General features: G+C 47.0%; 1 protein-coding gene across 4 annotated transcripts in view; it reads left to right on the top strand.

Moving 5' to 3' along the window:
- Nucleotides 1–14,755, top strand: part of LOC106572802 (copine-5) — a 213,880-nt gene that overhangs the window by 34,528 nt on the left and 164,597 nt on the right. For all 4 annotated transcript variants that reach the window (XM_045696442.1, XM_045696441.1, XM_045696440.1 and 1 more), the window contains exon 3: nt 3,391–3,437. In XM_045696442.1, coding sequence (XP_045552398.1) covers nt 3,391–3,437 — 47 coding nt within the window. The remainder of the gene's footprint in view (nt 1–3,390; nt 3,438–14,755) is intronic.

Below are 14,755 nucleotides of genomic sequence, written 5' to 3'. Positions count from 1 at the left end.
CTTGTGAGGCGTCTGTTTCTCAAACTAGACACTCTAATGTAATGGTCCTCTTGCTCAGTTGTGCACCAGGGCCTCCCACTCCTCTTTCTATTCTGTGCCGTATCGGCACCTACTGTATCGTGATAATATCATACCGTGAGGACCCTGGCAATTCCCAGCTCTACAATACGGGGGATATAGTGCCATTTGGGACGCACTTAATGCCATTTCTATGGTCCTACTTTCTAAAGGGATGAAGTATGGAGGACATTGGAGGAGAGATTAAGACCTAATAGGGTCAGAGTTCAATCCTTTAGTGTGTAAAATAAATCACACTCATACTCCCAGTCCCCTTTTAAAATACCAGGATATAATCTCTCTGTCCCTTTCTAAAATACCAGGATATAATCTTCCTGTCCCCTTCTAAGAGACCAGGATATAATCTCCCTGTCCCCATCTAAAATACCAGGATATAATCTCTCTGTCCCCTTCTAAGAGACCAGGATATAATCTCCCTGTCCCCTAATTAGACACCAGGAAATAATCCCTCCGTCCCCTTCTAAAATACCAGGATATAATCCCTCCTTGTCCCCTTCTAAAAGACCAGGATATAATTCCCTCCCTGTCCCCTTCTAAGAGACCAGGATATAATCTCCCTGTACCCTAATAAGAGATCAGGATATAATCTCCCTGTCCCCTTCTAAGAGACCAGGATATAATCTCCCTGTCCCCTTCTAAGAGACCAGGATATAATCTCCCAGTCTCCTTCTAAGAGACCAGGATATAATCTCTCCCTGTCCCCTTCTAAGAGACGAGGATATAATCTCCCTGTCCCCTTCTAAGAGACCAGGGTATAATCTTCCAGTCCCCTACTAAGAGATCAGGATATAATCTCCCAGTCTCCTTCTAAGAGACCAGGATATAATCTCTCCCTGTCCCCTTCTAAGAGACCAGGATATAATCTCCCTGTCCCCTTCTAAGAGACCAGGGTATAATCTTCCAGTCCCCTACTAAGAGATCAGGATATAATCTCCCAGTCTCCTTCTAAGAGACCAGGATATAATCTCCCAGTCCCCTTCCTAGAGACCAGGGTATAATCCCCCCAGTCCCCTTCTATGAGACAATGGTGTAATCCCCCTAGTCCCCTTCTATGAGACCAGGGTATAATCCCTCCTAGTCCCCTTCTATGAGACAATGGTATAATCCCACCAGTCCTCTTCTAAGAGACAATGGTATAATCCCCACAGTCCTCTTCTAAGAGACAATGGTATAATCCCACCCAGTCCCCTTCTATGAGACCAGGGTATAATCCCACCAGTCCCCTTCTATGAGACCAGGGTATAATCCCGCCAGTCCCCTTCTATGAGACAATGGTATAATCTCCCCAGTCCCCTTCTATGAGACAATGGAATAATCCCCCAAAGTCCCCTTCTATGAGACAATGGTATAATCTCCCCAGTCCCCTTCTATGAGACAATGGTATAATCCCTCCAGTCCCCTGCTATGAGACCAGGGTATAATCCCCCCAGTCCCCTTCTATGAGACCAGGGTATAATCCCCCCCAAATCCCCTTCTAAAATACCAGGGTATAATCCCCACAGTCCCCTTCTATGAGACAATGGTATAATCCCTCCAATCCCCTTCTATGAGACCAGGGTATAATCCCTCCAGTCCCCTTCTATAAAACCAGGGTATAATCCCCCCAGTCCCCTTCTATGAGACCAGGGTATAATCCCCCCAGTCTCCTAAAAGATCAGGATATAATCCCTCCAGTCTCCTTCTTTGAGACAATGGTATAATCTCCCAGTCCCCTTCTAAGAGACCAGGATATAATCTCCCAGTCTCCTTCTAATCGATCAGGATATAATCTCCCAGTCCCCTTCTAAGAGACCAGGATATAATCTCCCAGTCTCCTTCTAATAGATCAGGATATAATCTCCCAGTCCCCTTCTAAAACACCAGGATACAATCCCCCCAGTTCCTTTCTAAGAGACCAGGATATAATCCCCCCAGTCTCCTTCTATGAGACCAGGATATAATCCTGCCAGTCCCCTTCTATGAGACCAGGGTATAATCCCCTCAATCCCCTTCTATGAGACCAGGGTATAATCCCCCCCAGTCCCCTTCTATGAGACCAGGGTATAATCCTGCCAGTCCCCTTCTATGAGACCATGGTATAATCCTGCCAGTCCCCTTCTATGAGACCAGGGTATAATCCTGCCAGTCCCCTTCTATGAGACCAGGGTATAATCCTGCCAGTCCCCTTCTATGAGACCAGGGTATAATCCTGCCAGTCCCCTTCTATGAGACCAGGGTATAATCCTGCCAGTCCCCTTCTATGAGACAATGGTATAATCCCTCCAATCCCCTTCTATGAGACCAGGGTATAATCCCTCCAGTCCCCTTCTATGAAACCAGGGTATAATCCCCCCAGTCCCCTTCTATGAGACCATGTTATAATCCCCCCAGTCCCCTTCTATGAGACCAGGGTATAATCCTGCCAGTCCCCATCTATGAGACCAGGGTATAATCCTGCCAGTCCCCTTCTATGAGACCAGGGTATAATCCTGCCAGTCCCCTTCTATGAGACCAGGGTATAATCCTGCCAGTCCCCTTCTATGATACCAGGGTATAATCTTGCCAGTCCCCTTATAAGAGACCAGGGTATAATCCCCCCAGTCCCCTTCTATGAGACCAGGGTATAATACTTCACACTCTATCCCCCCAGTCCCCTTATTACGAATTCCCCTAAAGATGATCAGGACCTGGGGTTATATCTGACAGGTCACATGCCTTGTCCCAGCATGCACTGAGAAGGACCTGGGGTGATATCTGACAGGTCACATGCCTTGTCCCAGCATGCACTGAGAAGGACCTGGGATGATATCTGACAGGTCACATGCCTTGTCCCAGCATGCACTGAGAAGGACCTGGGGTGATATCTGACAGGTCACATGCCTTGTCCCAGCATGCACTGAGAAGGACCTGGGGTGATATCTGACAGGTCACATGCCCTGTCCCAACATGCACTGCTTCTTCTGCGCTAGCACCGTTTTGAAGTGAGGAAATAAAAGAGGGAGACCTACTGTTTAGAAATCCTATTTCTGATTATGCAATCACTGTTGCACTGTTGGAGGCTTTGTTAATCGTTAGTGCGTAGTCTCTCACCTGGGGAGATTAATTGCTAGATCTGATAATGTGATACTGGGCATGGCAGTGCATAATGAATATTATTAATGATGTATGTGATGATAGAAAGAGCATTTGTTTTGTTTTATGAAGTGAAGAAATGTCATGGTCATTCAAATGTATTTCTAATCTCCCTCTCTCCCTCGCTCTCTCCCTTCCTCTCTCTCTCTCTCCCTCCCTCTCTCTCTCTCCACCTCCTTTCCTCCCTCCTTCCCTACCCAGTGGTGGTGTTGTACACTCAGGGCGTGGAGACCAAACAGTGGAGAGAGGTAAGAAGCAGAACAACTCTTTCTCTTTCTTTCTCTCTCTTTCTCTTTCTCTCTCCCTCTCTCTTTCTCACTCTCTGTCTCTCTCTCTCTCTCTCTCTCTCTCTTTATTTTGCTTTCTACAACAATCTAGACTCAATCAAACCACTCTCCATTCCTTTCTATAACATTTTAGAGTCTCTAGAGTCTAGACTGTAAACTAGTCAACAGAGAGAATGACTGTCTCCCCAGCATCAGTAGCTCAATCAACCTGCATCTCTTTTCCTCTCCATAACAATATAGAATCTAGCTTGTGGAACACTAATTCTAATTGTTCTGGAATTCTCCGACTCAGCAGCAGCACTGTGTTGTGTTCCAGGCCTGTCTGTCTCCAGGTGAATGCTGTTGCTGCTGACAATCATTGTCTATTGATTAGCTTGTGAATATTCATTGCTTGGCTTAGGGCATGTTTTTGCTCTGACCAATTGCTCATTAGAGCGATTGCTGCACATATCGATAAAGATTAGCGTCAGTGTCAGAGTATCTCCAGGTCTGCCAGGAACCTGCCTTTACCCTTAACCCAGGACGGAGTGTCTTCATTGAGGCCCGGAGTTCAGTGAGTTCAGATAGATGTCTGTATAGGTAGTTATACCGCTATATACCGCTCTATACTGCTCTATACCACTCTATACTGCTCTATACCGCTCTATACTGCTCTATACCACTCTATACTGCTCTATACCGCTCTATACTGCTCTATACCACTCTATACTGCTCTATTCTGCTCTATACTGCTCTATTCTGCTCGATACTGCTCTATACCGCTCTATACCGCTCTATACCGCTCTATACTGCTCTATACCACTCTATACTGCTCTATACCACTCTATACCACTCTATTCTGCTCTATACTGCTCTTTTCTGCTCGATACTGCTCTATACCGCTCTATACCGCTCTATTCTGTTCTATACCGCTCTATACGCTCTATACCGCTCTATACTACCCTATTCTGCTCTATACCGCTCTATTCTGCTCTATACCGCTCTATACCGCTCTATTCTGCTCTATTCTGCTCTATACTGCTCTATACCGCTCTATACTGCTCTATACCCCTCTATACCACTCTATACTGCTCTATACTGCTCTATACCGCTCTATACTGCTCTATACCACTCTATACCCCTCTATACTACTCTATACTGCTCTATCCTGCTCTATACCGCTCTATACTACTCTATACCGCTCTATACTACTCTATACCCCTCTATACTGCTCTATACCACTCTATACCGCTCTATACTGCTCTATACCTCTCTATACTGCTCTATACTGCTCTATACCGCTCTATACTGCTCTATACCACTCTATACTACTCTATACCGCTCTATACTACTCTATACCCCTCTATACCGCTCTATACTGCTCTATACTACTCTATACCCCTCTATACCCGGAAGATATGACCTGAGCCACATTCAGTTGCAAAACATTCTCGAGCATTGCAGATAGAAAGTCCATGAATAGAGCCGATGTGATTCCTTATTCTACATGTCGGAGAGGCATGTTTGTTCTACATACCATATTTCTATCTGAACGTCAAAAGACGTTGTGTCCTGCTGAACGTGCTCCTAGGTTAAAATACTATGACTCTTTCTTTATAAAAAACTTTAGCTGTTGGCCTCCCGAGTGGCTCAACTGTCTAAGGCAGGAGTCACTACAGACCTGGGTTCGATCCCAGGCTGTGTCTCAGCCGGCCGCGACCAGGAGACCCATGAGGCGGCGAACAATTGGCCCAGCGTCGTCCGGGTTAGGGGAAGGTTTAGCTGGCTGGGATTTCCTTGTCCCATCACACTCTAGAGACTTCTTGTGGTGGGCCGGGCGCGTGCACGCTGACTTCGAACGCCAGTTGTGTGGCTGGCTTCCGGGTGAAGAGAGCAGTGTGTCAAGAAGCAGTGCGGCTTGGGAAGGTCGTGTTTTGGAGGATGCATGACTCTCGACCTTTGCCTCTCCCGAGTCCGTACGGGAGTTGCAGAGATGGGACAAGACTGTAACTACCAATTGAATATCACAAAAAAGGGGTTAAAATGTTTTACTTTAGCAGAGCTTGCCTGCCAGGTGCAATGGAACCAATTAATTGATGTGCATTTGGCACGTAGAATCCAAAAAGTTACAGCAATGCACTATAGCACATGGAAATGCCCAAACTCTTCCTCTCACTGTGTATGGCTGTGAAGCTTCCTCTCCCTCTCTTCCTCTCACTGTGTATGGCTGTTGAGCTTCCTCTCCCTCTCATCCTCTCACTGTGTATGGCTGTGAAGCTTCCTCTCCCTCTCCTCCTCTCACTGTGTATGGCTGTGAAGCTTCCTCTCCCTCTCCTCCTCTCACTGCGTATGGCTGTGAAGCTTCCTCTCCCTCTCCTCCTCTCACTGTGTATGGCTGTGAAGCTTCCTCTCCCTCTCCTCCTCTCACTGTGTATGGCTGTGAAGCTTCCTCTCCCTCTCCTCCTCTCACTGTGTATGGCTGTTGAGCTTCCTCTCCTTCTCTTCCTCTCACTGTGTATGGCTGTTGAGCTTCCTCTCCCTCTCTTCCTTTCTCTGTTCCTCTCTTCCTTTCTCTGTTCCTCTCTCTTCTTCTCTTTGTTCCTCTTTCTTCTTCTCTCTGTTCCTCTCTCTTCTTCTCTTTGTTCCTCTTTCTTCTTCTCTCTGTTCCTCTCTCTTCTTCTCTTTGTTCCTCTTTCTTCTTCTCTCTGTTCCTCTCTCTTTTTCTCTTTGTTCCTCTCTCTTTTTCTCTTTTTTCCTCTCTCTTCTTCTCTCTGTTCCTCTCGCTTCTTCTCTTTGTTCCTCTCTCTTCTTCTCTCGGTTCCTCTCTTCTTCTCTTTGTTCCTCTCTTCTCTTTGTTCCTCTCTCTTCTTCTCTCTGTTCCTCTCTCTTCTTCTCTTTGTTCCTCTCTCTTCTTCTCTTTGTTCCTCTCTCTTCTCTCTGTTCCTCTCTTCTTCTCTTTGTTCCTCTCTTCTTCTATCTGTTCCTCTCTCTTCTCTCTGTTCCTCTCTCTTCTTCTCTCTGTTCCTCTCTCTTCTTCTCGATGTTCCTCTCTCTTCTTCTCTTTGTTCCTCTCTCTTCTTCTCTCTGTTCCTCTCTCTTCTTCCCTTTGTTCCTCTCTCTTCTCTCTGTTGTTATCAGGTTACATGCCACCCGCTAACAGATAACAAGCTCAGGGTGCAGCGGGCACTAAATCTCTATTTTTAAAGAGATATGGGGTCTGTTATTTGGCTCAGGGCAGATTGGCTTTGTGAGCCAGAGTCAAGCTGTGTACAGTTGATAAAGCTAAGCGTTGGTGTCAGCCCCTCTCTCATCAAATGTGTTTTTGTCCTCCTTGTGTTGAGTTAGTAGATACGGTCTGAGCTCTCCTCTGTCTCACCCTGCCACAGACCGCCTGTAATCACATTACTCTTATTTCTGTGGGTGGAACTCTTCCTATCTATCCACTGTCTCTTATAGCCCTAGTACTGTAGGAGGGATTCTGCTATCTATCTACTCTGTGGGAGGATGAATTTTTTTATTTGTTTTATTAGAATAGACAAAGGTTAGACTAAATGAGAAGGGGAGGCAGATGAGAGTTGTTGGAGACAGACACGGAACTTTTCTATCTATCTACTCTATAAGAGGAGGAACTGTCTTCTATCTACTCTGAGGGAGGACCTGTCATATCTACTGTGAGAGGACCTGTCATATCTACTGTGAGAGGACCTGTCATATCTACTGTGAGAGGACCTGTCATATCTACTGTGGGAGGACCTGTCATATCTACTGTGGGAGGACCTGTCATATCTACTGTGGGAGGACCTGTCATATCTACTGTGGGAGGACCTGTCATATCTACTGTGGGAGGACCTGTCATATCTACTGTGGGAGGACCTGTCATATCTACTGTGGGAGGACCTGTCATATAGTACCTCCATACTACTGCTCCATATAGTACCTGCATAGTAATTACCTTGAAGGATGAGCAATGCAATACGTGGACTTTATTGTTGTTAGGTCTGTGATGAAAGGAAAGTTCTACCAACAGTATTCTTTTAAAACGTAGTTGTGATTGCAGTAAGTTGTCTTTCAGGGTTCATGCCAGACAGTGGCTCTTCTGATTCATTTTGGATTCTCCATTTGTTAAGCAATAGGTTGGGCTATGTCGGTCAATCAATCACCTCATGTTGTATTGAGATCAGATTACTTTACAATCCCCAAGATGGATCTACACAATACTTGCTCTAATATATAATGTATGGGTTGTAATGTTTGTAATGTATAATTACCCCATTAACTATTCCATAGCATTCAGCTGAGCTGACAGATATATTGATGAAGTTAGTGGCTTAATAAGTGGTTTTCCTGGTACAAACTCCCTGTTGTTCCCTGTAGATCAGACTCCCCAGGTCTATTGGTCCAGGCTTTACATAAATCACATCCATCTTATATTATCTCCACATCTCCTCCTCACAATGTATTCTAGTTAAGGTTAGAGAGAAGGCTGAGAGTAGGCTGAATACGAGATAAATCACATCACACGTTCCTGTTGTTCCAAGCTGGATTCTCCCACATCTCCACATCTCCTCCTCACAATGTATTCTAGTTAAGATTAGAGGGAAGGAAGCGGAGGTTGTGCAAAATCAGATTCCTGTATCCGACATCTCACTCTATAATATATTGTTGTTAAGCTTCCAGAGAAGGCTGTGAGGAGGATTTAACCAGCATCTCCTCCCCACAATGTATTCCAGTTAAAGGGGCAATCTGGGATTGGTACATCACCCTTCTCCAGCGCCATCCCTGAACTGTTTACCAAAACAAATGGCTGGGTGTGAACGCTTTGTTGTTTTTCGAATCCCAGATTGCCTCTTTACGGATAGCGGAGCAGAGTCTGAACGACATCTCTCCCCACAATGTACAGTGCCTTCAGAAAGTATTCATACCCCTTGACTTACTGTATAATAACAATGTGTTGTAGGTTAGAGGGGTAAAGTCATCTCTCCCACAACGTCTTCTATTCTTAAAGGGAGAAAGCTGAGGCTCCACCCCACAATGCATTCTAGTTCAGGTTCCCGAGTGGCACAGCGGTCTAAGGCACTGCATCTCAGTGCTAGAGTCGTCACTACAGACCCTGGTTAGATTCCAGGCTGTATCACAACCGGCCGTGATTGGGAGTCACATAGGGCGGTGCACAATTGTCCCAGCATCGTCCGGGTTAGTGTTTAGCCGGGGTAGGGCCGTCATTGTAAATAAGAATTTGTTCTTAACTGACTTCCCTAGTTAAATGAAGGTTAAATTAATAAATAAAAGGTTACAGAGGTGCAGCAGAGAGGTGCAGCAGAGAGGTGCAGCAGAGAGGTGCAGCAGAGAGGGGCAGCAGAGAGGGGCAGCAGAGAGGGGCAGCAGAGAGGTGCAGCAGAGAGGTGCAGCAGAGAGGTGCAGCAGAGAGGGGCAGCAGAGAGGTGCAGCAGAGAGGCAGCAGAGAGGGGCAGCAGCCCTAAGATCTGAGAGCCCACAGCAGGGTTTGTCTGTCTGAGGTTGACAGGTGATGGTAGTGCTGCATGGCTGATCCTGGCTCCTGGTTTGTCTGTCTGGGGTTGACAGGTGATGGTAGTGCTGCATGGCTGATCCTGGCTCCTGGCTGATCCTGGCTCCCACTGTGCAGAGCCAGAGGGGACATCCAGGTTAGGCTTCTTGGCTCAGAGAGGGGATCTTGACTGGTCCTAAATCTACAGTTAGGTCAGAGATGGACAGAATACGAGAGAGATAGAAAGGAAGAGCCTTTAGCCTTTAGCTCTGTGATGGGGTAGTGCAGTGTAGATTCTCAACAATATCCTGTATCTATAACAGCAGATAAGCGTGTGTGAATTTGGTATAACAGGTAGCAATACTGTACTTTATTGAGTGTGATTTTCCTGTAACAGACAGCAACAGAATGCAGTACTACATAATGTATGACCTTCCCTATAACAGAATGCAGTACTACATACTGTATGAGCTTCCCTATAACAGACTACAGTACTACATACTGTATGAGCTTCCCTATAACAGACTACAGTACTACATACTGTATGAGCTTCCCTATAACAGAATGCAGTACTAGATACTGTATGAGCTTCCCTATAACAGAATGCAGTACTACATACTGTATGAGCTTCCCTATAACAGACTGCAGTACTACATACTGTATGAGCTTCCCTATAACAGACTGCAGTACTGTGTAGTGTAACAGACTGCAGTACTGTGTAGTATAACAGACGGCAGTACTGTGTAGTGTAACAGACTACAGTACTGTGTAGTGTAACAGACTGCAGTACTGTGTAGTGTAACAGACTACAGTACTGTGTAGTGTAACAGACTGCAGTACTGTGTAGTGTAACATACTGCAGTACTGTGTAGTGTAACAGACTGCAGTACTGTGTAGTGTAACAGACTACAGTACTGTGTAGTGTAACAGACTGCAGTACTGTGTAGTGTAACAGACTGCAGTACTGTGTAGTATAACAGACTGCAGTACTGTGTAGCATAACAGACTGCAGTACTGTGTAGTATAACAGACTACAATACTGTGTAGTGTAACAGACTACAGTACTGTGTAGTATAACATACTGCAGTACTGTGTAGTATAACAGACTGCAGTACTGTGTAGTATAACAGACTACAGTACTGTGTAGTATAACATACTGCAGTACTGTGTAGTGTAACAGACTGCAGTACTGTGTAGTGTAACAGACTGCAGTACTGTGTAGTGTAACAGACTGCAGTACTGTGTAGTATAACAGACTGCAGTACTGTGTAGTGTAACAGACTGCAGTACTGTGTAGTGTAACAGACTGTAACGGCTGTCTGAAGAGAGAGTAGACCAAGGTGCAGCGGAGTTAGTGGTCATCTTCAGGAATTTATTAAACAACGTGAACACTATACAAAAAAAAAAAAAAACGACAGCCAAACAGTACTGTCAGGTGCAAACACAAAACAGAAACAATTACCCACAAAACCCCAATGGAAAAAAAGGCACTTATGTGTGACTCCCAATCAGCAACAACACTCTACAGCTGTGCCTGACTGGAAGCCACACGGCCAAAATCAATGAAACAAACCAACATAGAAAAATGCACATAGAACGCCCACCCAATATAACACCCTGGCCTAACCAAAATAAAGAACAAAAACCCCTCTCTATGGCCAGGGCGTTCCAGTACCCCCCCCCCCCCAAGGTGCGGACTCCGACCGTAAAACCTGACTCTGAAGGGGAGGGTCCGGGTGGGCCTTCTTACGGCGGCAGCTCAGGTGCGGGACGTGGCCTCTGCTCCACCCTCGGCGTCGCCCTCTTAGGTGGCGCACCTGGCCGCGCCGAAGGTCTGGTGGGCGACCCTGACTGCGCCTGGCTGGCGGGTGGTGATAGCTGCGCCCGGCTGGCGGGCGTCCCTGGCGGCTCCGGCGGCACTGACCCAGGATTCACCAGGCTGAGGAGACATGTAAGAGGCCTGGCCCTAGGCGTAGGCACAGGACTCACCGGGCTGGCGGGCGGCTCTGACTGCTCCGGACAGTCGGGCGGCTCTGACTGCTCCGGACTGGCGGGCAGCTCTGACGGCTCCTGACTAGCGGGCAGCTCTGGCGGCTCCTGACTAGCGGGCAGCTCTGGCGGCTCCTGAGTGGCTGGCAGCTCTGGCGGCTCCTGACTAGCGGGCAGCTCTGGCGGCTCCTGAGTGGCGGGCAGCTCTGGCGGCTCCGGACTGGCGGGCAGCTCTGGCGGCTCCGGACTGGCGGGCAGCTCTGGCGGCTCCGGACTGGCGGGCAGCTCTGGCGGCTCCGGACTGGCGGGCAGCTCTGGCGGCTCCTGACTGGCGGGCAGCTCTGGCGGCTCCTGACTGGCGGGCAGCTCTGGCGGCTCCTGACTGGCGGGCAGCTCTGGCGGCTCAGGTGCGGGACGTGGCCTCTGCTCCACCCTCGGCGTCGCCCTCTTAGGTGGCGACCCTGACCCAGGATTCACCAGGCTGAGGAGACATGTAAGAGGCCTGGCCCTAGGCGCAGGCACAGGACTCACCGGGCTGGCGGGCGGCTCTGACTGCTCCGGACAGGCGGGCGGCTCTGGCGGCTCCGGACAGGCGGGCGGCTCTGGCGGCTCCGGACAGGCGGGCAGCTCTGGTGGCTCCGGACAGGCGGACGGCTCTGGCGGCTCCGGACTGGCGGGCGGCTCTGACGGCTCCTGACTAGCGGGCAGCTCTGGCGGCTCCTGAGTGGCTGGCAGCTCTGGCGGCTCCTGACTGGCGGGCAGCTCTGGCGGCTCCGGACTGGCGGGCAGCTCTGGCGGCTCCGGACTGGCGGCAGCTCTGGCGGCTCCGGACAGGCGGACGGCTCTGGCGGCTCCGGACTGGCGGGCGGCTCTGACGGCTCCTGACTAGCGGGCAGCTCTGGCGGCTCCTGAGTGGCTGGCAGCTCTGGCGGCTCCTGACTGGCGGGCAGCTCTGGCGGCTCTGGACTGGCGAGACCCACTGGAGGCCTAGTCCTAGGAGGCGGCACAGGACGGACCAGGATGGGGAGACCCGCTGGAGGCCTAGTCCTGGGAGGTGGCACAGGACGGACCAGGCTGGAGAGATCCACTGGAGGCCTGGTCTGAGGAGGAGGCACAGGCTTAACCTCTTGGGGCTATGTGGGACGCTAGCGTGCCACCCGTGGTGCACCCTATCAACAGCAGGTGCATTTCAAGAGCGGCAAATTTGAAACCAAATAAATGTCAAAATTCAAATTTTTCAAACATACAACTATCTTACACCCTTTGAAAGATAAACATCTCCTTAACCTCTATGGGCTAGGTGGGACGCTTGCGTCCCACCTACGTAACAGCCACTGCCAGCCTGTGGCGCGATTTTCAAAACCTTAAAAATCCTATTACTTCAATTTCTCAAACATATGACTATTTTACAGCCATTTAAAGACAAGACTCTCGTTAATCTAACCACACTGTCCGATTTCAAAAAGGCTTTACAACGAAAGCAAAACATTAGATTATGTCAGCAGAGTACCAAGCCAAAAATAATCAGACACCCATTTTTCAAGCCAGCATATAATGTCACCAAAACCCAGAAGACAGCTAAATGCAGCACTCACCTTTGATGATCTTCATCAGATGACAACCCTAGGACATTATGTTATACAATACATGCATGTTTTGTTCAATCAAGTTCATATTTATATCAAAAACCAGCTTTTTACATTAGCATGTGACGTTCAGAACTAGCATACCCCCGCAAACTTCCGGGGAATTCGCTAACATTTTACTAAATTACTCACGATAAACGTTCACAAAAAGCATAACAATTATTTTAAGAATTATAGATACAGACCTCCTCTATGCACTCGATATGTCCGATTTTAAAATAGCTTTTTGGTGAAAGCACATTTTGCAATATTCTAAGTACATAGCCCAGGCATCACGGGCTCGCTATTTAGACACCCGGCAAGTTTAGCACTCACCATAATCATATTTACTATTATAAAAGTTTGATTACCTTTTGTTGTCTTCGTCAGAATGCACACCCAGGACTGCTACTTCAATAACAAATGTTGGTTTGGTCCAAAATAATCCATCGTTATATCCGAATAGCGGCGTTTTGTTCGTGCGTTCCAGACACTATCCGAAATAGTAAAGAAGTGTCGCGCGCATGGCGCAATTCGTGACAATAAAATTCTAAATATTCCATTACCGTACTTCGAAGCATGTCAACCGCTGTTTAAAATCAATTTTTACGACATTTTTCTCGTAGAAAACGATAATATTCCGACAGGGAATCTCCTTTTCGGCAAACAGAGGAAAAAATCCCAAAGGCGGGGGCGGTCGGGGTCACGCGCATAAGCCCAGTGTCCCTTGATCGGCCACTTGAGAAAGGCGATAATGTGTTTCAGCCTGGGGCTGGAATGACGACATTCTGTTTTTTCCCGGGCTCTGAGCGCCTATGGACGACGTGGGAAGTGTCACGTTAGAGCAGAGATCCTTAGTAAATGATAGAGATGGAAAAGAAGTTCAAGAAATGGTCAGACAGGCCACTTCCTGTAAAGGAATCTCTCAGGTTTTGACCTGCCATTTGAGTTCTGTTATACTCACAGACACCATTCAAACAGTTTTAGAAAATGTAGGGTGTTTTCTATCCATATGTGATAAGTATATGCATATTCTATTTTATCCAGCCGTGTCAATACTGCCCCCTAGCCCTAACAGGTTAATCTAACCACGTTGTCCGATTTCAAAAAGGTTTACGGCAAAAGCATAAAGTTAGATTATGTTAGGAGAGTACATTGACAATAGCTGTGTGTAATGTTTTGTCAATTCAAAGACAGGCGTCACCAAAACCATAAAACCAGCTAAAATGATGCACTAACCTTTGACAATCTCCATCAGATGACACTCCTAGGACATTATGTTAGACAATACATGCATTTTTAGTTCTATCAAGTTCATATTTATATCCAAAAACAGCGTTTTACTATGGCGTTGATGTTCAGGAAATCGTTTCCCTCCAATAACCGGCAGTCAAGTCAGCACAACAAATTAAATAATTAATATTAGAAAACATTGGTAAAATATTATATTGTCATTTAAAGAATTATAGATTTACATCTCTTGAACGCAATCGACTTGCCAGATTTAAAAATAACCTTACTGGGAAATCACACTTTGCAATAATCTGAGCACTGCGCCCAGAAAAATACGCTTTGCAATACAGACTAACGGCCATGTTGGAGAGATCTAAAATCGAAAATACTATGTAAATAATCCATTACCTTTGATTCTCTTCATCAGATGTCACTTCCAGGAATCCCAGGTCCATAACGAATGTGGTTTTGTTCAAAAAAGCTCATCATTTATGTCCAAAAAGCTCCGTGTTGTTAGCACATGATCTAAGCCCGCCGGACTTCACTTCATGAACGAGGGGAAAAAATATATTTACGTTCGTTCAAACATGTCAAACGTTGTATAGCATAAATCATTAGTGCCTTTTTAACCAGAACATGAATAATATTCAAGGTGGACGAATGCATTCTCTTTTAAAACGTATTGGAACGAGGGTACCCAACATGACCTGCGCGCCAGAGTCTAATCGGCCATCACCGTTCCAAGGCTCTTGTTCGGTCAGATCTCACAGTAGAAGACTCAAAACACTTTGTAAAGGCTGGTGACATCTAGTGGAAGCAATAGGAAGTGCCAAAAGATTAATAAGCCCCTGTGTGTTTCAATGGCATAGGCTTAAAGGTAATTCAACACATCAGGTATCCACTTCCTGTCAGAATCTGTCTCAGGGTTTTGCCTGCCAAATGGGTTC

The sequence above is a fragment of the Salmo salar genome, chromosome ssa15 (assembly GCF_905237065.1).
Source record: "Salmo salar chromosome ssa15, Ssal_v3.1, whole genome shotgun sequence".
In the NCBI taxonomy this organism is placed as follows: domain Eukaryota; kingdom Metazoa; phylum Chordata; class Actinopteri; order Salmoniformes; family Salmonidae; genus Salmo; species Salmo salar.
The sequence above is the reverse complement of the archived record's forward strand: the minus strand, read 5'-3'. Positions and strand labels throughout refer to the sequence as shown.